The sequence below is a fragment of the Primulina eburnea genome, chromosome 14 (genome assembly GCF_022965805.1).
Source record: "Primulina eburnea isolate SZY01 chromosome 14, ASM2296580v1, whole genome shotgun sequence".
NCBI classification, from domain to species: domain Eukaryota; kingdom Viridiplantae; phylum Streptophyta; class Magnoliopsida; order Lamiales; family Gesneriaceae; genus Primulina; species Primulina eburnea.
The window spans coordinates 27,876,101-27,899,275 of NC_133114.1; the positions used below are offsets into that span (position 1 = coordinate 27,876,101).

General features: G+C 34.7%; 2 protein-coding genes across 2 annotated transcripts in view; one reads left to right on the forward strand and one right to left on the reverse strand.

Annotated features, from left to right (window-relative positions):
* Nucleotides 1–1,098: 1,098 nt before the first annotated feature.
* LOC140811744 (E3 ubiquitin-protein ligase UPL6) lies at nucleotides 1,099–22,615 on the reverse strand. The gene is made up of 26 exons (XM_073169806.1): nucleotides 22,273–22,615; nucleotides 20,795–20,892; nucleotides 20,463–20,590; nucleotides 18,826–18,940; nucleotides 17,418–17,586; nucleotides 16,495–16,671; nucleotides 16,087–16,266; nucleotides 13,427–13,505; nucleotides 13,168–13,286; nucleotides 12,757–13,061; nucleotides 10,562–10,658; nucleotides 9,838–9,981; nucleotides 9,651–9,734; nucleotides 9,488–9,574; nucleotides 9,200–9,340; nucleotides 8,909–9,034; nucleotides 7,315–7,413; nucleotides 6,204–6,271; nucleotides 5,697–5,763; nucleotides 4,743–4,913; nucleotides 4,477–4,566; nucleotides 3,600–3,680; nucleotides 2,645–2,718; nucleotides 2,007–2,078; nucleotides 1,833–1,922; nucleotides 1,099–1,697 (listed from the first exon to the last, which is right to left on the reverse strand). The coding sequence occupies exons 1-26, from the start codon at nucleotides 22,429–22,431 to the stop codon at nucleotides 1,631–1,633; spliced, it is 3,087 nt and encodes a 1,028-aa protein (XP_073025907.1). The 5' UTR covers nucleotides 22,432–22,615; the 3' UTR covers nucleotides 1,099–1,630.
* Nucleotides 4,084–23,175, forward strand: part of LOC140811745 (uncharacterized) — an 81,699-nt gene continuing 62,607 nt past the window's right edge. Inside the window, exon 1 of the mRNA XM_073169807.1 lies at nucleotides 4,084–4,088. The gene's annotated coding sequence lies outside the window, so the exon portion shown is untranslated. The remainder of the gene's footprint in view (nucleotides 4,089–23,175) is intronic.

Below are 23,175 nucleotides of genomic sequence, written 5' to 3' on the forward strand. Positions count from 1 at the left end.
TTTTTTCATTTAATAAAAGCCAGATTAATATTTATGTACATCTAACATTTAAAAAAAATTAAAAATAAAAACAAAAACAAAAAGAGGGTACTTAATCGTGCGGAGACACTCCGTACAAGATCCAGCCCCATTCATCGCACACGAAAACATCCACGAGCGATATCATCGACCATCGGAGACATGCCACAACTTCATCGTACTTAAACATGTCCTAAGCAGTCAATGTTACATCCTCACACCAAATTAACGACGCTTTAAATCAATAACTTACTATGATGACATTGTTTTCTTTCTCTAGTGATAAACAATTATTCGATATACCTCTTTCAATTATGTTGTCCGGACAGAACATGTGAAGGTTTCTCTGTCCAACCAATCAGTCTGGTCCGGTTCTAAAAAACACGAATTCAGTGTTCTATTTCACATAAATAAAATCATTCCAAATTTGTCTAGTTTATCTTAGTTATCAAATAATTCAATTGATAATGATAACTTACAAGAATAAATTCAGATCTCGACTTCACTATGTTTCCATCTTTTGGAAAAATAGTATGCGGGTTGTCGATTGATAGGCGCTGCAAAGCTACATTGAATTATCTTTACAACTACAATACACACAATATTTTAAATGCCCATCACAATCAATAAGAGTCAGATGATAACAATTCCTTTTCGGACTAAAAAAAGTAATAATACACTGATTATTCATTTTTTTGAAAAATCAATCAAATTTTCTTGAATCCATAATGATATGAATTAAAAATAAGCTTACCTGGATCTTTTTTTCTAGTATAATAAAATTAAATGTGTTTTCACAGTAAGTAAAGAAATGGGGAAATTTGTCACATTGAATTTAAAGCAAACAATGTAGAATTTATACTTCTTAAGATATCAACGCAATTATCAAAATAACTTCATACTGATCATTAGTTATAGATTGGTCCCCATGGTAAAAATGATCGTGTGACTAGTGGGCTACATGTACAAAACGAGACAAAGCTAGACACGGCTAAAATATTGGAAATTTTGAATGTATACATAATTACAACAAAATCACACTAAACTAAGCAACAGAATTGGGTAAATTAAACAAGGGGATGAAGACTTGATTATCATATAAAATATTTCAACAAGAATATCCATAAAGTTCCAGAGAAAATGATATATAGGAGTGCAAGGTAATAATAGTAACACTTGTTTGAAACTATGATTTACACTGAAGGAAAACCCAACAAGACCACTTGCGCAGATCCTGCTCGTGTGTATCTAAACAGCGGTGATCTACATGACACCACCACCAACAGCATATGCATACACACGTACAAATACTTTCAACAAATATATGTTGTGCTACTATGTACAGTATATGTATACAGGGAAATTCAATCAGCTGATATTTCACTTACCGGTAATCATCTCTAGGCGCCTAAAGGTGCTCTATGAAACTCTTGACAAATCTGTTCTGAATGGGTCAATATATTAAATTGCTCCATGCAAAAGTTCAAATCAATCTGTGCAGGACAGGAATTGACCTAAATCAACTACAATCGCACACTGGGGAGCAATGAAGGTAAGTCTCTTCAGGCAACACTAGTAAGCAATGATTATCGCGTGTAGGATCTGTCATCGATCAACTCAAATCAAAACCAGCATCAGAACTTATGGCATACAACAATTTCTGCTCCATAAGCTGTTTGCTGAATGAAAAGAAAGCCAACCACAGGAATGATATTAGAAAAGGTAAAACAGCCTACCACAAGTATGTGTTTATCCTGGATCTAAACGAGTTTTAAGTTTTCATGGGAAACGAACTGGAGAAACTTAGTTCAAACCTTCGGTATGGTGGAAGCTTCAAAAGATTCATGCATGTGGCCGCTGTTGGCAACCGTTCAAGAGCTTCTTCAGATGCATTCCCAGAAGTCCTGTTGGATAAAACAAAAATGGACTACATAAATATCAAGAATTAACTAGCGGTTATGCATCAGAAGCACCAGACAAAGCATTACCTCTGTATGCAGAAAGTAGGCTCCAAATACTTGAATCCAAGAAAAGGCCCCCGTGAACAACCAGTGGCAAATCTTAAAGGAAAAAAGAGAGACGTGTTTATCAGAAACCGCAGCATGACTCGGAAATTGCTTAGATAAACTGCAAAATGGCAGGCTTACTTAATGATTATCAGCATTATAACTTCTTTGTGAGTTGTATTTTATGACATGATGGGTAGGACAAATGAAATTGTGCTAAATCTCAAAATCTCGTTAGGTTCCTTCTAAGTCCGATATAAGAAATTTAAATTATTAATCAGATAATCAATACATCTGATTTAACAGAGCCGTCGCAACTCTTGGGCACTAATTCAGAGTTTCAAAGCCACTACTTGTGAAATAAAATAAAAAATTGGAGGAAGCTGATGCATATTCACTTACTTATATCCTATATCAAAGATAGTATCGACACAAAGCATGCAGGCATAAAGTCTCAATGTGTTAATCTTCTTAAAAGTTCCAACAGATGCAGGATTAAGTCCCAATGTGTCAATCTTCTTAAAAGTGCCAACAGAGGGTCTTGTTTCCTACATTTTCACAATCTCTCTAACGATAAGGAAAAGATTACTGGAGAACTGATAAGAGATTATAGGACGTACTTCAAAAACTTCCTCTGATCTGCTAGACTAAGGTTGTGGATAACTTCCCAGAACATTTTAATCACGTAGTGATCCTGCTAAATAAAATGCGTGTAAGACATGCATATATTAAAGAACCCAGATATTATGTATCACTGGAAAATATAGGAAAAAAAGGTTTCTGACAAGGTTAAAGAACATATAATACATAATAACATATCATGATCCATCAGGATCTCAAAAGGGTAAGTAGCTGTGGATGAGTTGGCATCCATCCTGAAATTTCATGTCCTGTTAGTGGTGAGTTGTGTTGTATTAAAAGCAATTCACCAGGGCCGTGAAAGGAAACAGATTGTGAATATTATCGCAAGAGGATGTGAACCACCAGGACTTTGAAAGAACATTGATTGTGCATCAAAGACATGAGAATAGATTACCAGCATGGAACTTCCGGGCATACTGAGGATTATAGTAAGGTGATGCACCATTCAGAGGAAAAAAAGAAAAAGAGAAACAACATTCTTGGGTTTATCTTACATATTTTCAAATATGAATTTCCTCTTTATAATCATTTAAATGAACAGTTTCAAGAATGAACCTGAGCGCAGGAATATAAAACGTTCCTGGTTTATTGCATGAAAATGAATGCTGTATATATTTTTTTTTTGATAGGAAACAATATTATAAATTAATTGTTAAAAATGATTACAACAGTCATCGATTAAGCAGATGACCTTCCTAATACAGCAATCTATTGCAAAATTGATTTAGTGATAAACCTTATTTAAAAAATCCATTACAAGCTAAGAACTACGATAAAGATAAGGATAGTCCCGAATGAAAAAAAAAACCTGCCACAACAAAAGGAGAGCTCGGAAGTTTTCATTTACAATATTTACAACCAACAACAAGAAGATAACTCAAGATTTTTGTTTTCTCACAGTTGCAACCAGCATAAAAGTCCAAAAGAATGTACCTCGTGATAGCCACCTGTATAATTAGTATGAACTCGAAGATCATCAACATCACAACCATCCATTGATCCGGAAATTAAGAGCTGTAAAAGAAGATAAAAGATAAGAATTTAAAGATGTGTTAATCACTTACAAGGAAAGTCACCAAAGAAATACATCCTAAGTATCACATAAATAAAAACTATTCGTGATGAACTAAACCAGGAAAAATTCATATCCAAGTAACGTCATCATGAAATTACACATATGATAGTCATATCATTTGAAATTACAGAAACATAATAAGATGCTAAAATGTATGACCCTTCACAGTAAAAACCAAAATATTTCTTAAAATATAAACATGTCACTGTTTGCATTTTCTTATGTCAAGCAAAAGCGGTTAAATGAGAACTCACCAAATTGAACTATAAGATGTCCTGAAATTCATATATAGAATTTTTTCTTGTCTGGTGGGAGAAATGACTGGGTTAGGAATTAAAAAAGGAGCAGAAGAATCCATTTCAAATAGGATCTGTGAATCCATCCATCCAAAATCATGTACATGAAATTATTCACCAAAAGTAGAACAAAATGACAATAAGGTGGCGTTCAAAGGAAACTGCTCTAAAACTGGATCATATAGAGCCGACGGGGTCGATGTTTTATGTCAGTTACATTGCATGCAAAGGACCGGGAGGTGCTAATGCCTCGTAGACGGGAGGTGGTAAACGAAAATCTCTGTTAGTTAGTTCCATATAAGAATATACTATGAGTATATGATGTTCCATATCATGCATAAACCATGCCTCCCAAGTAATAGTCTCAAGAGCGCGAAGTTCAAGATCATGCTTATTGAATGAACGAAACATGCTTCCCTTATAATAAAGCCTCAAGTACCTGAAGTTCATGCTCATTGAACATATCAATCCAATCTTTTTGGATTAGCTGTTGAAAACCTCTCAAAAAATGTGAACTCTGTTGACGTATCTGCATAGAACTTAGCATGATGAAATGTCACAGATTTTGACAAAGTTTGAAAAGGTGTCCCTAATTTGGGGCCCCAGTTTTTTCCTTGTTGGTTGCATTTCTGAGGTAGAATGGGAAGGGAAGGACACCATGAATTAGAAAAAATATACAACAAAATTTTTAAAAGGTTCTAGCACCTGAAAATTTAGTCTGTGGTTGGCAACCAAGTGAATGAATGTAATGACGTTCTCATTTGTGACACGTAAGTTCTTTCCTCCTGGAAGTAGCTCGTCTTCTGTTTGCTTTCCATATTCATCATTAACAATAACAAAATACAATTCCAACTCGGAAATATCACCTTGATAATGCTGCAAGTCATCATGCAAAAACGCATATGTTAATCAGATGTAAAATGAATTGGTTCAGAACAGGAGGATGTTCAAGTTCAATGGAATCTACTTTTAACACATGTCAGGTAAAAGGATATTTTCAGGGGATTTTTGGTAGTTTCCTACCAACTGTACAAAGCCAGCTTGGCACACAGGAATAAAGAAGACGTAAATAAAGAAAGCCTTCCTCGTGACTTGCTGATATGGTGGTAATTAAAATCCATTCTATTTCCAATAAACGTTTTACAGATATTTGATGCTTCACATTAATGCCAACTTTTCAATCCTGTTGACAAATATGTCATTTAAGTGTAATCCACAGAGACAAACCATGCAAAGAACTCGCTTTCTTCTTCAAATCTCACACCCTAATAAGACAGAACTTTAAAACTGGAAACCCCCTTCTTTATTGACCAAATAAATACTCTGTTATCAATACATTTCGCATTCTGTCACCACACTACATGCTCTATGACCCCAACCTATACTCTTGTTAAAGCAAACAAATTGATGAGAAGGTTAGTAAGGTTTCATAATTGTACATAGTAGCCTATATTGTCTTAAAATACCTAGAATAAAGCATGTGTTCAATTCAACAGTGTGATGGAAAGAGTGTACAATTTCCATTTCCAAGAACTCTACAACTCACAACTGGTGAAAATCATTAAAAGAGAATTGAAATATAATTGAAGAAACCATCTCTATTACGGCTGCATGAGATGAGCATATTGCAAAAGGAAAAAATGGATTGAGTAAAATAACCTTGAGAAAAATTAGATGGCGATATAATTCTGGATCCAACGAGGGTAAGTCATTCAAGTAGTTATACCTGGGCAGCACAAAATACAAATTTCATTGGATTAATGAAGTCTAGAACCAAAACCTAACACAAAGAAGGCAAGGAAGATGAAATAAAGCAAGCTAAATTCCAATATACAGAATGGAATGCATATAACATCTGATCCTATCCCTCCACAAAATGCATTTTTTCACCCCTGGAAATAAAATAATCACATGCCTACCATACCACACAGTAAATTTTAAATATACAAGAATGCAGAATACATGATCAGCAGAAAAATTAAGTATCCACTAATCAATTACAACTGTACTGGTAATTTTAGTTTTAGAATTTTTTGAAGCTCGTCTAGAAAAGAATCAAGATCTGATGCAATCAAAGACGTCACCTCATTCAAGGCTCGCGATGTAGATATTAAAACACATACACGGAAATGGAAAAATCACAACATAGCATCAGAAAAAACTTACTTCTGCTTCAATTTGCTCAAGAAGAATGTAGCAAATGGTATGTCGACCAAGATTCCCTCGAACATTGCCTGCATACATAAATTGGTGGTTGATATATTGCAAAAATAAGGTGTCCCAACAATCTTGGAAGATATATCGGTAGTTTTTCAATTCCTAGTTACTGAAATCCTCCTCACCCTCCAATCATCTTGTCCTCTTTCCTATTGTGGAAAGTTCTATTCTACATAACCAGGACATTTTTTTTCTGGAAGATCCCCTCAGTCCGGAAGGTCCAGCTGCTCGGATGGATTTAAGGGTATGCGATCGCCGATCATTCAGTTCGGACCGAATAACTAAAATTCTATTATACCTGCCCAACTAACCAGTATTTTTCTAAAAACAGAATAAACCGAACCAATTTACTATCAGTTATATTCAGCATGTATACTGAAATAAATAATATTTAAAGAAAACAAACAAATTATTAGAATATAAAAAAAGCAAATTTTTAAAAAATAAATACAAATCGTCTTATAAAATCATTATTAAAATAAAATAATCGAATCAGTAAATGTCGAGATAAGCCAACATAAAACTTTTAAAGAAATTTAAAAATTGACAATTTTTAAAAGTTCGGTTTAATAGAATTTAAAAAAAATAACCAACACTAATCTGATTAAATTAGTATTTTTAAAAAATCAAAAACAAAATTACCAACCAAAGCAAACCAGGACTCCATATTATATCAATTAAGTTTGAATGAAGTTTCTGAACCCTAAGTCGGTTATTTTCTGTTTCCCCTCGACTATTTGTTTATGGTGTTGGTTCCTACACTCTTTGATTTCCAAAGATCAGGTCAACCCCTCCTGCGACCGTTCCTATTTTCTACATACAGGTTAGAGTTTGCCACAAACCCCAATATTGCAGTGGTTTGGAATTACCCAAAAAGGAATTCATTTGAAATACCACGGGTATAATGTAAATGCCGGCATATAAGCAAGTTTCATAATTAAAAAAAGTCATCGTATGATAGTATGGCTCGCTTTGCAAAAAAAGTAATGGAGTTTGAGAATGTTGCAGCAAGTAAGATTAACAAGACATTGGAGATGAGAATAAATCACTCGTTCAATACCTTAGCGAGAACAGTTCCAAGAAAGTGAAAATACAGAAGATGCTGTTCATGCACCATTCCAGATCCAGGATTGGGATAAAGGAGATGATCCACGGTTTCCTGAACATGTAAAGCAATCAGGTGATGAAGCCCAATGATTATGTAAATCACCATGAAATCACTAAAGATTGTTCTGGTACAAAAATCACAACCAATCTTTGAACACCAACGTAAAAAAATAAATTATCTGCAACTCAAAAGGAGAGAAAAGCTAAAGTATCTTTACAATCTCTTTTCAGAAATATCTTGCCAAATGTTCCTCACTCATTTTATTGTGTTGTTAAAGTGTCAATTACTTATATAGTTACTTTCTGAAGAGTTGAGACACTGTCAATCATAAAACAATGTGTAAGCCCGGATCAGGTTGATAAATAAAGAATAGGGGGGGCTGAAACGGCAATATTCTCTAACTAGTTTTAGCGATTGGCTTAGCCTCTTCAAGAACAATATTTTCTGAACTTCAGCCATTGGATTGATACACTTGTTACTGTACCTCGCTAGCATGTAGATCAATGTTCTTTCCCAAATATAAACTCTAACTCTGAAACTCATCTAAATTTTGGCTGGTGATATTTAAGTTCATCAGCAACTTTAGATAGTTAAGGGGAAAACAGAATATATAATTCAGAGTAAGCAACCACGTACGAACCACAGGAACATAAAGAGAAGTAAAAGTTTCAACATATCCCTCGCTGGCATGTACAAAATGATTTTACTTCTACTGTCGAGAATAAGATCCACCTGCAATAGGCAACTAAAGCAAAAACTTGGCTGGGGTGATATGTAAATGATAAATCTAATAAATAAAGTCCTGCAATATATCCAACATCCATTAGAAATGTAATAAACTGTCCATTGTGACTGTACTGGGAAAGAACTATAACTCTTGTTACATTCTACCCTTGACCACCTTTTAATATGGCGTTTGAGGAATTTTTGTACACATATTAAAACATATTTATAAGGCCCGTACACAGGGCATCATTTTATTCAACATGAACAAAGTGAAAAATGTATGAGATACTGTGTTGAAAAAACAATTATCGCCATATTGGACCAGTGAACTACATGTGAAGTAGATCAAGTAGCTATTATCTAACTTATATCTCATGCATATGACAACTTTATCATCTGATGAACATTAATGCTTATAACAATCATCATGAGGTCTAAAATATTTGTGATAGGCGTCCAACATGCATCTACATATGTAATAAAAATAAAAATATATATATAATTTTTATTCTTGGTTTATCATGCCAATATTTTTTTATGAAAGGTGGTGCAGATGAGCTTTAGACAAATCGCCAATGGGAGTATGTAGCAGTTGATCAAGTTGAACAAGATTAATCTTGTAAGTACCATTAGTTTTTGGGCAATAATATATATTATATGCTGGATAACAGGCTTGGATCAAATCCTAATTTTGAGTGAGGAAACCCTTTTACCAAAAATCAGCAAAATTCAAGATATTGACATACATTGGACGACAAGTGCATTAAGATAGAGAAAACAGGTAGCGCAACATGTTCAAATACACGTGCATAATCACAACCTTAAAGAGTCCATACTGGATATCAAAAGCAGCTTGACTAATATTTTCCATGAAATCTTTGAAAATTCCTCCACCATCTATACCGGCCTCCTCAACTCCAAATTCATTAACAAAAGTTATACGAATCTGTACCAATCAAACGAGGCAGAATATCAGCATAAATGGAAGCAAATATCTTTAGTTTCGTGCATTTGGCTGTATTTATGTGCCAAGGCAATGGGGAAAAAACAGATCAGCTTTTATAGGCAAAAAAAGGGTCAGCGAATGGGGAAGGGAGGGAGAGAGAATCACCACTCCTCGGAGATCTTCTTCAGCTAATGCATTTAATTGACTAAAAGCATCTTCCAAAATATTGTTTCTTCTTATTTTGAATCTGTTCCGTGTAAAAATAGCATGGGCGTTGTTCCTTTCTTTCATGGCTGCTAGTTGTGACTGCAAGATTCAATTTTTTTACCATGTAAAAATAAATCAAACAAAATAAATATTAGAATCAATAGATGTACCAAGCAATAGCAGCATAACCGAATTAAGCTACAAGCAGCCAGTCAGAACATGAAGTGAAGAGAGTTAAACACTCACATTAAATATCTTAGCTCTGCTAGTAAATGGCACTAAAAATGGAGCTTGTTTTAGTATGTCATAAGCTTTTGTATTCTCCGTCATTGCCTGGGAAGCTAGCAAATTAGAATGACGATTGGAAGTATAATTATCTGGTGATTTTCACTGCAGAAAGAATTATTACCTGAGACATAAATGTTTCATTGGCACCGTCAGCATTGAAATCCCTGGGGGAGGTAAATTCTCGCCTATTATTCCAGTCTTGCAACTACACCAACTTTTTCATTAGAGTGATTACAAAGGGCAAACTATTTCAACCATCACGTTATGACAGATGATATAGCAGCCTTCAAGCATGAAATTGCATTTACCTGTGATAGGAGCTCAGAGACAACCACAGAAACCCTGTACTGAAGCGCATCAACAGAATGCCTCTTCAATGCATAAGCACCATCTGCAGACTTTGAGATATTCGAAGTTTCCTTTGAATTTTGCCAAAGGAGGTGCCACAAATCCTAGACAAAGTGAATATAACACACATAAAACTGTGTCGTTTTGAAGATTCGATTGCCCATGCGATAAGAATTTATTAGAAATAACCACAAGATTAAAACAATTTTTCTCTGTTTTGGTTATTATGCCTGCGGGCTAGTCAATTGTTCTTTCTAGATAAATTGAATGCTAAGGATATTAAAGCCAATGCCATGTTATACGTTTAGATTGCCATATTCAGTGAGTAAGTAAAATTTGCTTGATGGCCAGTGTAGTATTTGACAAGTATCCTCTAAGATTGGTGAGGGGCTAGTGGTTGCAAAACATAGTTCAGGTTTAAGAGCTGTTTGGGTTTTTAACATCGTTGATTAGTGCACATTTACAAGATGCACATTTTCTCAGAATGCTAATGCATAAAATGTTGTCTCAGGGAAGGTTCCCACATCCTGGGGACTTGTGTCAGAAAATGACCACACAATCAAGGAAGCAAAATTTTATGTTAAATATGGTTTGGAGCTTGAAAGAAGATTCCAAATAGGCACACCTCCATCCAAGAACGAGCATATGAAATTCAAAATAAATGAAAAGAACAGCATAAAATACCTGTTTTAAGATAACAATCAAGAATCTTATGTCCATAAGAGAGAGCGGCTTCTGTTGTTCGTAAAATTCTTCATTATCTACAATAGTTAGCATATACCTGCTTCATAAAAGGAGGGATTAGGGCTCAGGTACCCACACTATGCATCATTAAGATAGTTATGGAAAAGTTAATAAATTACAAGTAAGAGATTATCTTTTATTAGTTATCCCTTTGTGTTAGTATAGATATAGTAGTTTCCTATTCCGTAAGAATCGTTACTCATAGTTCACTCGTATCCTCCATCTTAGGATTCCCTGTTTATAAATTTATTCTCATATTGTGTTCTATAATGGTGTTAAAAACCAGATCAATTTTTTTTCGCCAATATCAGTGTTTTATCTTTTCGCAATTTGGTCGAGGCTTGGAGACTACCCAAAACCACTAATTCAAGGAAAAAAAGGTTGTGGTGTGATTGCTGTAAACTAACATGTCATCTAGTTTTATTTGTTCATCAATAAATGCTCTTTCTCACAATTTGAACATTGTATTTTTTCAAAACAAACACAAAAAACTAGCATAACACTAAAATTAAGCATCAAAACCCTATTCTATCTTAGTCATAGTGATTTAGGTTCTGATGGGCTGGCCTGTTAGGCCCGTGAATCCGAGAAGGGCTTTGGGGCCGTGCCTCACTGTAGGTGTCGTCTCAGTCCCTCGAGATTAGTCTTACTCTTAGCTTGCCGCTAGCGCTATCCTCCACAGAGACAATCTTACCAACTGAGATATGGTGTCCTTCTTTTATGACCAACCTAGCCAACCAGATCAAACGGTGCAGCGTCAGCAGCATGACTAATAAGAGCCTTCCCATGAGGCCATCCACCTCATTATTTATTTCACCCTTGCACACTTAACCCAACAATCCCAGTATGACGTACGAGACATTTATCATTAGGCCACTCATCTCAGTACTTCTTTCATCCTTACACACTTAACCCAACAATCCCCAATAAGTACAGAAATAAGCTTCTTGGGAGATTTGAACTCGTGAACTCTCTCAGATACCAGTTGTTAACATCAAGTGCTTACCCCAAAGCCAAAAACTATAGTTGTTATCAAATGAACAACTTTATTTCCTCATATTTGTGGCAGCGCAGAGCCCCGTACTAAACGACAGGACATGAGATGTGTACTAATGTGGGTGCCAATGGGCTGGGTTGTTAGATCGTGAATCCGAAAGAGGCTTTGGGGTCGTCCCACCCTGCTAGTGCTATCTCAGTCCCTCGATATTAGTCTTACACTTATTGTGCTGCTAGTATTGTCCCTAGTAAGACAGTCTTATCTATTAAGATCTGGTGTCCCTCTAGCCAACCAGATCAAATGACGTTGGGTCAGCAGCATGACACGTGAGAGCATTTATCAGAAAATCACGCATCTCAATACTTCTCTAACCCTTGCAAACTAAACACAACAACTACTATAAATGAAAAAGAGATGTAAAATGAAAGGATGCAAATTAATCTTCCTTGATGCTTCATATAAATGGAAACATCGGTCAACATAAAGTGAGTTTATTTGCTCCGGATTACACTCGAATTCATTGTACAAAATATCAAGAAACCTTCTCTCTTGTTGCAAAGTCTATGTACGGCGTTGGCTACTAAGTTGAGAAGGAATTGCAACAAATGAATGCAGGAAAATGTGTTTTTGGCACTTAAAGAAAGAGGCATATATCAAGAAACCTTCTCTCTTGGCAAAGCTCTTTTGTTGCAAAGTCTATGTATGGCTTTGGCTACTAAGTTGAGAAGGAATTGCAACAAATGAATGCAGGAAAATGTGTTTTTGGCACTTAAAGAAAGAGGCATATATGAGGCTTTCACCTAGGTACAAGTAAAAAACACTGAGGCTTGTAAGTTCAAGTAAAGGATGTCAATTAATCTCAAGATAAGAGATTATTTTTATCAATTATTGTTTTCTGATTTAGCCTATCTCATTGTTTCCTTCTTAACAGGACTCAATCTCGTATTTGTCTTGTTTCTTTATCTCGGGATTCTCCAGTTATGATTGGGGAACTTTCGACAAGGTACTGCTCCTCGATGAATAAATCAGGTTAGAAAAGTATCTCTTCAATATCAACATATCACAGGGTATACATGAGCCAATCAGAGCAAAATAGCATAGAAAATTCTGTCAAGCAAAATAGCATAGAAATGCTTACTTATAAACGGGACAAAATACAGCAAGAGATAATAGCCAAACAGGCTTATCTGGGGGCAGATTAGCTGGCTGCTGAGACAAGGATGACCACATTTCATTCTCATGGCACCTCTTCATAAAATTCCAAATAGTGGGAACAAGTTCTGTCCTATATGCTAGCACAGTCATATATTTCTCCAGGGGCAAAATGTTGAATGTCGCAAGAAGAAAAGCACAAGCTGCGCCAATAGCAGCCACCTCTTTATCATTAGGTCTGCCATTACATGAGCCAATTGAAGATGAGATCCACCCCAACAGCACATTTGTCTGCTCAAGAAAACCATGGAATATATTACTTAGACAAAAACAGGAATATAGTCAATAGTACTGGCAATTGCACTGAATGCAGGAATAGCATAATAAGGTTGCATACCAACTGTAGAAGAAAACGAGGACCTACTGCACTGAAAATATTTTGTCGCAGCTCCTTATTTAAGACTTCTTCCACGAATTCATCATCAACATGCATTTCAATTTCAGCCATTGCAGAATCTGCACCATATATGATATATATTAACAAGAACCAACTGATTTATGAAAGTATTAAAGTTCGTTAGCTTAAAATACAGAGCAAAAAGTGCTATAAAAAAGTAAACGATAACCGAACTCTACTGAATAAAGTGGGCGCGCACCTTTGCCTCCTTGATTTGAAGTTTGGACAAGAGGTAGCTCTTGCAACAAAAATGTGGCAACAGATGCAAAATATATAGCCTGATTAAGATCAATAGGGAAACTTTGAAACCAATTGCGTGAGAGAATCTGAAATTTAAGAAACTGACTAACAATTCCTATCAAATTCTTGCTAGATATCTAATAACATAATATAATACTGTAACATCAGGGTTCAGAGTACATAATCATGTGGCATGATTATGTAATAACTTGTTGAGCATGCTTTGATAAAGTTCATGAATATTTTTAGAACATTTGAAAATCATAGAGACATTACATACATATAATTCTGAAGCCGGATCGGAGAAGCAAATGCAGAACAAAAAAGGCAGGCAGGATTGGAGCCAATATCGAAGCCTCCATTGGAGCCTACAGTCAGGCCATCTGAGGCTACATTTTGAGACTCCAATGATGCATGGATTTTGACTGTATCAGAGCCAGTATCAATACATCTGATCAGCCAATCCCTGACTACGTTCTGATACTCCAAAGTTGTGAAAATTTTGGCTTTACTATATTGGACTATTAGAACCTCCCAGCCTTCAAATTACATTTAAGTTATCAAAAATATCATAAAAAATTTATGTTATCTTTGACATGTCTACCCAAATTGGAGCTAAATTGAGGCCTTGAGTTCATTTCAAAGGTCATGAACTCAGCCTTTGGGTATCTTTAAGAGGAGTTTGTGGAGGTCCAAGATATTCGCACTATCGGTAGGTTGGTGTGTGCTGATCACACAAGGCGAGTTATCATCACGAGCTCAATTCTACGATCAATGAGATAAGCAGTTTGTAGCATCGCGATGATGGTGTACTCCCAGTTGTACTAAGCCCACATCTGGTAAGAGAATTGAAGTTTATGGTGTGGTGAGTAAAGGCTTTTGGAACAATGTTGATGGAATTATTTAATTGGTATTGGATGAACACTTCTTTACCCATCTCCAATATTTAGTTTTAACAAAAAATTTATTATCTGCATTAAAGTAAAAGCATGTTAGAGGGTGCAAGCCATAAGGTTTTAGCTAGAATGCATGTGCGGCCGTGTCCTAGTATACGAGGATAAATGATAAATTATTTTCATTAATTTTATACCATACATATTACGGAAATGTATTCAATTTCGGATGGCAATATGTTCCAAGAGATCTCAGTGTTTCGAAATCTTGAGGTAATTTACTATTAGAATAGCTTTACCACGATCGTTAAAGCTTGTAGTGACATGACGGTCTATTGACTAAGGGCTTCGGACTATACATAATTAATCTGTACATACTACATAGCATTATGCACTAACTAGGGGTAGGAGGATGTTGGGTGATCAGCATGATAGAACATAACGTGTATCAATGCTCCTAATTATCACTTGATATACAACTACAAAACTTACTGTGTATAGCACGATATATAGATGAATACATATTCTTCTACTTTAGGTTTATCATAGATGGCTAAGAGGATGATATTATTGGAGATATTATTGGAGTATATGCATTGCATTGCATTGCATGGTGGACGTTGAGCCATATATTTCTATTGTTGCCAACGATTTATTGATAGCTGGGGACGGATTCAGGTTCATTATTGATGGTGGTGGAGGGAACTTCCCTCTGACCCTATGGGACAGTGTGCTATATAGTCTTGGGCATTTGATCTTGAATTACAATATGGAAGGCGCACTGTACAGACTGAGCCATCAGCCAGTAACTAAAATGATTGGTCAAATTAAGCACAACATAATTGTAGTTCTCTCACTGTGGCTACTATTTAAAACATTCAATCGCAAGTAATTTCAACAAAATTTGGCTCAATAATTTACTCAGCATTCCGAGTGGTCACTCCAATTTATGTAGCCCCCATGAATTAATGAACTGTCAGCAATTGGAAGATCCAAAGGAAATCATAGAATGAAACTTTCCAATAAAAGAGAGATTGATATTTGTTATGTAATGTTACTTCTAAAATGGCCACAGACCCGAGTCAAATAATTGATGTATGTTGTATCTCATAACAAATGAAATGTGGATAATATTTTAACCATATCCGATATGATCAGTTGTCATATCTTGAACTTACCGAATATTAAGAGGTTATTTTCTTATTTTTACAATAATGATTAATTAGTTTAAAACAATAAAAAAATAAATTACCCAAAACATAAATAAGAATCCTTATTATATTTTTAAACATTTCATTTGAATCCAATGGCAAATGATACATATTATAAATTGTATATATTCACACAATTACATATACATTTGTGTATGCATTTACTTTTTCAAAACAAAAAAACCACCAACTATTAAATTTAAAATTAAAAAAAAATGTATCGATGCAGTTTTAAAGATCGTATTTGAATGCATTGATAATATGATATCAATTATAAATTGTAAATCCTGTCATGTTTATTATGTTAATATAGAATTATGTATGTGTGTTTTCCCAAATAGGGTTCTAAACTTTTTAAAATCGGCATATCCTGTATCCATATGACATATAGTTGGCAACCAAATGTTAATGCTAACTAGCGTCTCACATCATATATAGATCGAAATATTCAATAAATTTGAGCACAAACATTAAACAGGAAAATCATTTAAGATGTAGATAGTAAGTTGCTATACCCAAGTAAACGAACCAGGCTGAGTGACGGTAAATGCAGCAGCTTCCAACAGATTTTCTAATAGGCAGGCATAACTGGGAGAATCTGTTGATATGTCAGGAGGAAGGACATTGTTATAATCTCTCACACATAATGCCATCTGATGGACATAATTTTCACTCAATCCCGGCGCAGCAAAAATCTGAATATGGGAATAAAACTAGTGAAAATAGAGAAGATGCAACACAAACAGCAGATGCAGGTTGCAACTATAGGCAATGCATATAATATTTGGTTAACGACCACAAACGGTCAGTATACACAACATATTGCTGAAAATGATACCAAAGTGTTTATTGCACACTGAACTCCAATAAGACCTCAATATGGACAATAATAGTTGAACTAAAAAAATGTCATTCCAAACTACCTCTTTCAGATTTGGAAACAGCTGCCACAAGAAAGGGATTGTCAGAATCTGGGATGAGAAACTGTGTCTTGGATCACTAGATGGACAAGTACAAGAATCTAGACCCCCATGGGAAACACAAATTGCAAGAACATGCTCCAGTGAAGAGATAATTTCCTTAGAAACTTGAACTTTCTTCTGCACAAATTTAAGCACTATACTTTTTGTTTTACAGAAAAACTAGAAAAAAGCATACAGAATAATTTATTCGTAGACTAAATGAATACCTGAAAAGGAGACTTTCTATTACTAAATAAAATAATTCTCCATGGAGATACATGCTTAAGAAACCTCTGACCTATATTAATTAGTTTATAACCTAAGATCGTTTGAATGTTCACGATTTCGTGTGAGCTTCAAAGTAAACCTCTCCTGTGACTCTTTTACTAAGCCAAGTCTTGCTTCAAGAGTGTTGAAAAACTCGACAATGGTTTGATCGGAGAAAAGTCGGAGTAGCAGAATACATGGTTCAACAAAACAATTGAGAATCCAAATTTGCAAGGAAATTTGATTATGATGATGGAAATATTGTTAAGATTGATTGATCACCTGATTCCTAAAAATATTCGAAAGTCGAAACGCGGTTAGATATTACTAAGAATAGTTCTAATGCAATTAGATTTATAGTTCTAATGTTATTAGGTAATTTTAAAATAGTTCTAGGGAAAAAAACTCCGAAAAAATTAAGAAAATAGGAAACCAATAACTAGAACGAAAAAATCATTAATTATGTGCTCCATATAAGTCGCTCAAATACGACCATAAGACTAAAGATTCTTTTAATATATATGGGTAAAAATATTTTCATAACTGAGTCAATAGGTTACGTGTAGTCTAATAGAAAACAGAAAAGGGATGATACTTATGTCTAAACCAAAGGGTACCTTCCCCACTAGGATTATGTCTCTGAGCATGGAGTATATCTTTCTCTGCACCAGATACCGGACTAAGTTGCAAGACCAAGGAAGCCTTCGATCAGCCAAGAGAATTACCGCCTCTACGAAGGCGTATGCTGGGCTATCAGACTTCTCAAGTGCCCAAAGTAATTGATTCCTGGGAAACCAAAGGAAGAGGGGTTATTAGTTGAAACAGTAAGCTTATGACTGCATAAAAGAGATCCAATCTTATTTTTAACGAGCCACTCAAGTGGATGCTACCTAGATTTCCAAATAATAAAAAAAATTAGCCAAAACTGAAGAAACATGTTCAGCAGAAAGCAATCCGTCAACAAGTAGTTAATAAACTAGTCAGCAGATATAAACTGCTATTAAGTCTCGCCGTCGCGTGGTTGATAGTCATCATCCAAAGTCATCGAAAACAAAGTATTCAAATTTGCACCAATCTTAAGTAACATAGTTTTCTTCCAAAACAAACTAAATAGACAAATAATTCTGTAGGAGTATAACCCCAAATATCATGGAAGCCAGAAGATCAATAAAAGCTTGCACTTGACTCTGGAAAACTAGAGATGTGTCTAGAAAACGAATAGAAAGACAGATGAATAAATCAGAATAAGGAAATGCTACCAACCCTAAATACTAAAACATGACCTAGATGGATATTGAGATTAGTTCCAGCTAGTGGTAGAAAATTACATAGCTTCCGACATGCCGTATGACTGTAATTATCTGATGTAAGGAATGATGCTAACACCAAGAAAGGTAGAATAATACCTGTACTCCAAAAATCAAATCACTATTGACATCGAATGAATTTATTGAGAGCAAAATTATAGCCGAGACGTTTTTAAGTCTTTGGAATTTAACGGTAAACAGTAAAAATTTCATCTGATTTGAAGCCGTCATAGAACTTTAGTAGTACTGGTAGAATGATAATTTCTCACTCAGACCACCAAGAAACAACATAAATAAATGTCTGAAAAATAGGTAAGCCACCAATCGAGGAAATAATACTAACTCATTGCCTAAAATATGATTTCTCAGAAAATGCATGCACCACCTATTCATATCTGAGGAAATCTTGATAAAAAGAACCTCTTGTGAACTAACATTTATAATCACACAACCTCCAAAAAGGAACAACACATGTCCAGCTATCATAAAAAACATTAAAAGGGATCCAGTGGCTCCCTTAATCAATAAAGATATAGTTTTGTGATTTTCATTAATAAGATCAGTTTTTTAGCTAAAAGATAAAAAAAACCTGAATAAAACGGTGTAATAAAATATCTAACATGGATCAAGTGTGACTGTATAATTAGTTCAGGCTGCAAATGAATAAAGAATTTATGTAAATCAAGTGCAAGAGAGTTATCGTCCTTTAGCAACAGACCTGTTTACATAGATTGCCCAAATGCAGGCAAAAGTGAGTTTCTTCACCCTGTACTCCACCAGGCCACGCTTCAAAGAGTAGTCTGTGCCTGCGCAGAGTCTCACTACTTCCTCTACTGCAATATTAACCAATATAAACAAAAACAACGAAAACTCCTGACCGTAACATGCACTACAACAGACAATCATATATAAGATGATAAACAATAAACGGAAAAGAGATGAAGAAGAATACGCAACAAGCACGGGATTACGCAGCTTTGTGGAAGCTTTAAGTCTGTTCTAATGGATGAATCCAAAATATATATATATATATATATATGAGCTTTTGAGGGAAAGAACAGTGCAACTTGAACAACAAATTCAAATTTAATCCAAAACCATGATGAATCAAGAAATGAAGCTTTTGAATTCTTGTTGCAGGATAAAATATATGTCCTGTCTTTGATATCATAGCAACCAAAGCTACTAAGCTTTTAAGTTTCATGGCATATGATATTATTTCACAGGACCGCCCTACAATATCATTGAAGAGTTAGAGTTTAAGACTCTGAGTAACAAGTGGTGAGAAAGTTTGCATGAACAATGGTATATTGTGTATCCTATAGCCATGAATAATAAATCCAGAAATTTATCAGTCCAAACAAAATACAATTGAAACATGTCTGTGGTAGGTGGTGGTGCCATGGTGCTCTAATCAAGTAAAATGGGCGTCAGCTCAAGCGAAATATAACCCTAAAACACAAAATGGTGAAGGATGTTTGTTTTATGTAGTAAGCACAGCGGAGGAAATCAAAATCTAAAGCTTACTGTATTAGGAGTGGTTTTAAAATATCGAAGACTTGTAGTTCAACATTCAAATGAGCTTACAAGAATGCAGCACAAAAAACTATTCATTAGGGGCGAAGTTAACAACAAATTTCTTCAAAGAGACATTAGGCGTCCAATAAACCTAGAAGTACAGTGAGGACAAGTCCCACTCAACTGACAGTCAAATCCACAGAAAACGTTTATGTGCAGGTAAAATAGATTAGTCTATGCAAGTTTTTGGACAACTGTAGTTCAAACTACCACGAGAATGAAATACCCAACCTGCAGATGATTAACATGTACAACCCACATAGAATATATAATGTTTTCTGTGTCATCTAATATAACTGCCCATTACAGAAAGTCAGAAACAATTTTATTAATCCATCGTGTCTCAAACAAGAAACCTCGTGCTAGAGCTGGTGTTTTTCTCTCGAGACTGACACGCACGTTAGTTTCTGCCAACGATGAATGCTATGAAACAAATGTGAAGAGACAGACGATGAATGCTATGAAACAAATGCAACTTAAAATCATGAGGTATTTACACCAAATTTAATGTTAAAGCCATTAGCCCATATAAACAAATCCTTCTCATGTAAAGTCTGATCTAGATCTTTATTACAGTTTTGTAATATATTATTCCAAGAGATAAAATAATGGTTTAACAATTTTGCCAATTCAGGTAAAAACAAAGGGTCTCAACATAAAAGTGGGGGGATAAAACAAGCATGATAAGGATTACAAAATTAAATTCCAATCAATTATCGCATATATTAAACACATAAAAAAAAGGCAAGACATGATCAAGGAAACCAAGAACCTTACCTCTATCTCCAACAAATTCACAAAGTAATCTGCATGTCTTGACGAGAACAGTAAGATCAACAACATAGTTTGGATTAAAGAAGAAAAGAAGCTGGGGAAGATAATTGGAATCTGGGCCAAAACACTGCCTGAAAATCAATGTTAACAAACACATATGACAACCCATGATGAGCCTCATCAGTGGAGCAAAAGAACATTACAGGCCAAAAGGTGTAGGTGACACCACTATTGGAAACATAACATATGCTGATGGTTACGTACACACAGCCTCAAAATTTTGAATTGATAAGTAAATAAACTCTATCGATACAAATGCAGATCTAATTTCACACCTATCAACATCTTGACAACCCTCTCCATATGTCATGAAAAACTTCTCACGCACTTTGGAGCGTTCAGCATTAACCACCTTTCTTCCTCTGAAGCATTTCTGTAAATGATAAATAATCAAGTTCCACTCTTTAGAAAGATATTAGGTGTTCAATAGTTTCACAAATGCATTCTCAGAATTATGTCGTTTTAGCAAAAATTGTTTATAACATACTAACCTCATATTGCATGGATACAGATGTGGGACACGAATATGAAATGATAAAGATACAGTATAAAATAGTTTCAAATATTAAGATACAAAATAGGACGGAGTGACGAACACCCTTGTTAAGTTTACATGTGTTTATACATAAACATATAATACAATTACATGATCATAAATAATTTTGTGAGGTGTAATTATATATCTTGATATTACGTTAACCTTTAACATCAACCATGCATGAGACAAATAAACTGCAATTTGGGTATATTATTAACCAACACATAATTCACAAGTCGTCATGAATATTCCAAATTAAATTATGAACTCGTCATTAAATCATACAACATATAATTTCACAGAATAGAAGATTTCAAATGAACAAAATGGATTTAGATATGGTTTTTGAGGTGATGAATTTTGCAATTTATATTATACTACAATAACTTGAGAAAAAAGATAAACAAGCAGACAACATATCCGACTCCATATCATCATAATATCATTTACCATATCGGACACACTACCCACATTTTGTTACAGATACTTCTACAATAGCCAGTAGAAGCATCCAACGAGATATAGGACAATTTTAAGAATTATCCATGTCAAAAATTATTCACTCCAAAATAGAACACTTCAATTATGCAAATTGATCAACCGCAAAGAAAATGGCAATCACTTCATAGATAAGATTATCACTTTTTAACCAACAAACTTCATTAGCCCGATATATTTCCTCCCGTATATGCTTCTTCTGGCTTTGTTTTAACCAGCTGGAAGAAGCAAGCTCGGTTTTTTCAACCACCCACTTATTCCACATAATCACAGACAATTAAATCCTGCAGTCTCTAAATAGATCGACACAACATCCTGAGCCTAAATTCAAACACAATCGGAGTATTCAATAACGATATGAATAGTATCTTGAAAACGGCTTCTAGAACTAATAAAATCAAATTACGAGTGACATTGATCCCCTCTCGAAATGAAATTAAAATCAACTTGGCAACTAATTCATTACAGTTTTTCGGGCTTTTAGCCAAATATGAAAACTGACAAGATAAATTATACCGAAAGCAAGCGAAAGCAAAAATAATAATAATAATAATAATAATAATAATAATAATAATAAGAAGAAACAAAAACGCACAACTTGATAAGAACCTCGACTTGATCAATTAATGATAATAACAGTAACACCACCAACGACGATAACATAGAGAAAAGAAAAGGAAGCAATCAATCGGGATCGACTGAAGGAAGGAAAACAACCTGAATTTTAAGAGCAGCAGAATTCTGCTGACGCACCCACTGGCGTCGATTCCGCTCCAATCGCGTCTGCTCCACAACCTTTTGGCGGTCTCTCTCTTTAGAGCTCCGACCGCCTAAATCCACCCGTTTCCGGCTCGACGGATCCCCCGAGAAAAACATCTAAGTTTTGATTGCCGAAACCCTAACGTAACGATACTTTGGAATAGTTAGGTATATAAATTTGCAAGAGGAACGTCGCGGCGTAGGCAATAAAAGGAGACTCTGTGTAAACTCCACTTCTGCGGCAAATGAAATAAGACGGAGATTTATTTTTCTTTCCAAAATTATTACACTCGTACTAAATATTCCAAGAAGACGCAACTATTTTTCACGTCGATCTCGAATGAATGGTTTAACTATGTATTTACAATTAAAAAATTTAATTGAGACCCAGTCGATGTCTTGATATTTTCTAGATAAATTATATATTTTTTCGCAGTCAAAAAAAAATTTATATATGTTTCCTTAACATCGTCGACAAAAATTTTAAATCATCGTGACGTCGAATCTATACTTTGTCCTTAAAATATTGGAAATTTTTGTACTACGAGTATCAAAATATTGAGTATCCTCAACGTAAGATGGAAACATATTGCCTGCAATAATTTATAGTAATTAGGTCAATAAAGTTGGATGAGGTTTTGACAGAGAAAAGCAAAGGAATTAGACTAGTAATTTAACTTAATCACGATGTTTTTATAACGAAATGATTATCGAATTTATTTATTTTAAAAATGGTCCAATTTGTCGAATCGATTGAGTCGATGGCCATATAAAAAAAACTGCTATATTATATAAAATTCTATCTAATAATACAGTAAATCATATATTTATCAAGTTTAATTGCAAGGGAAAAAGATGAAA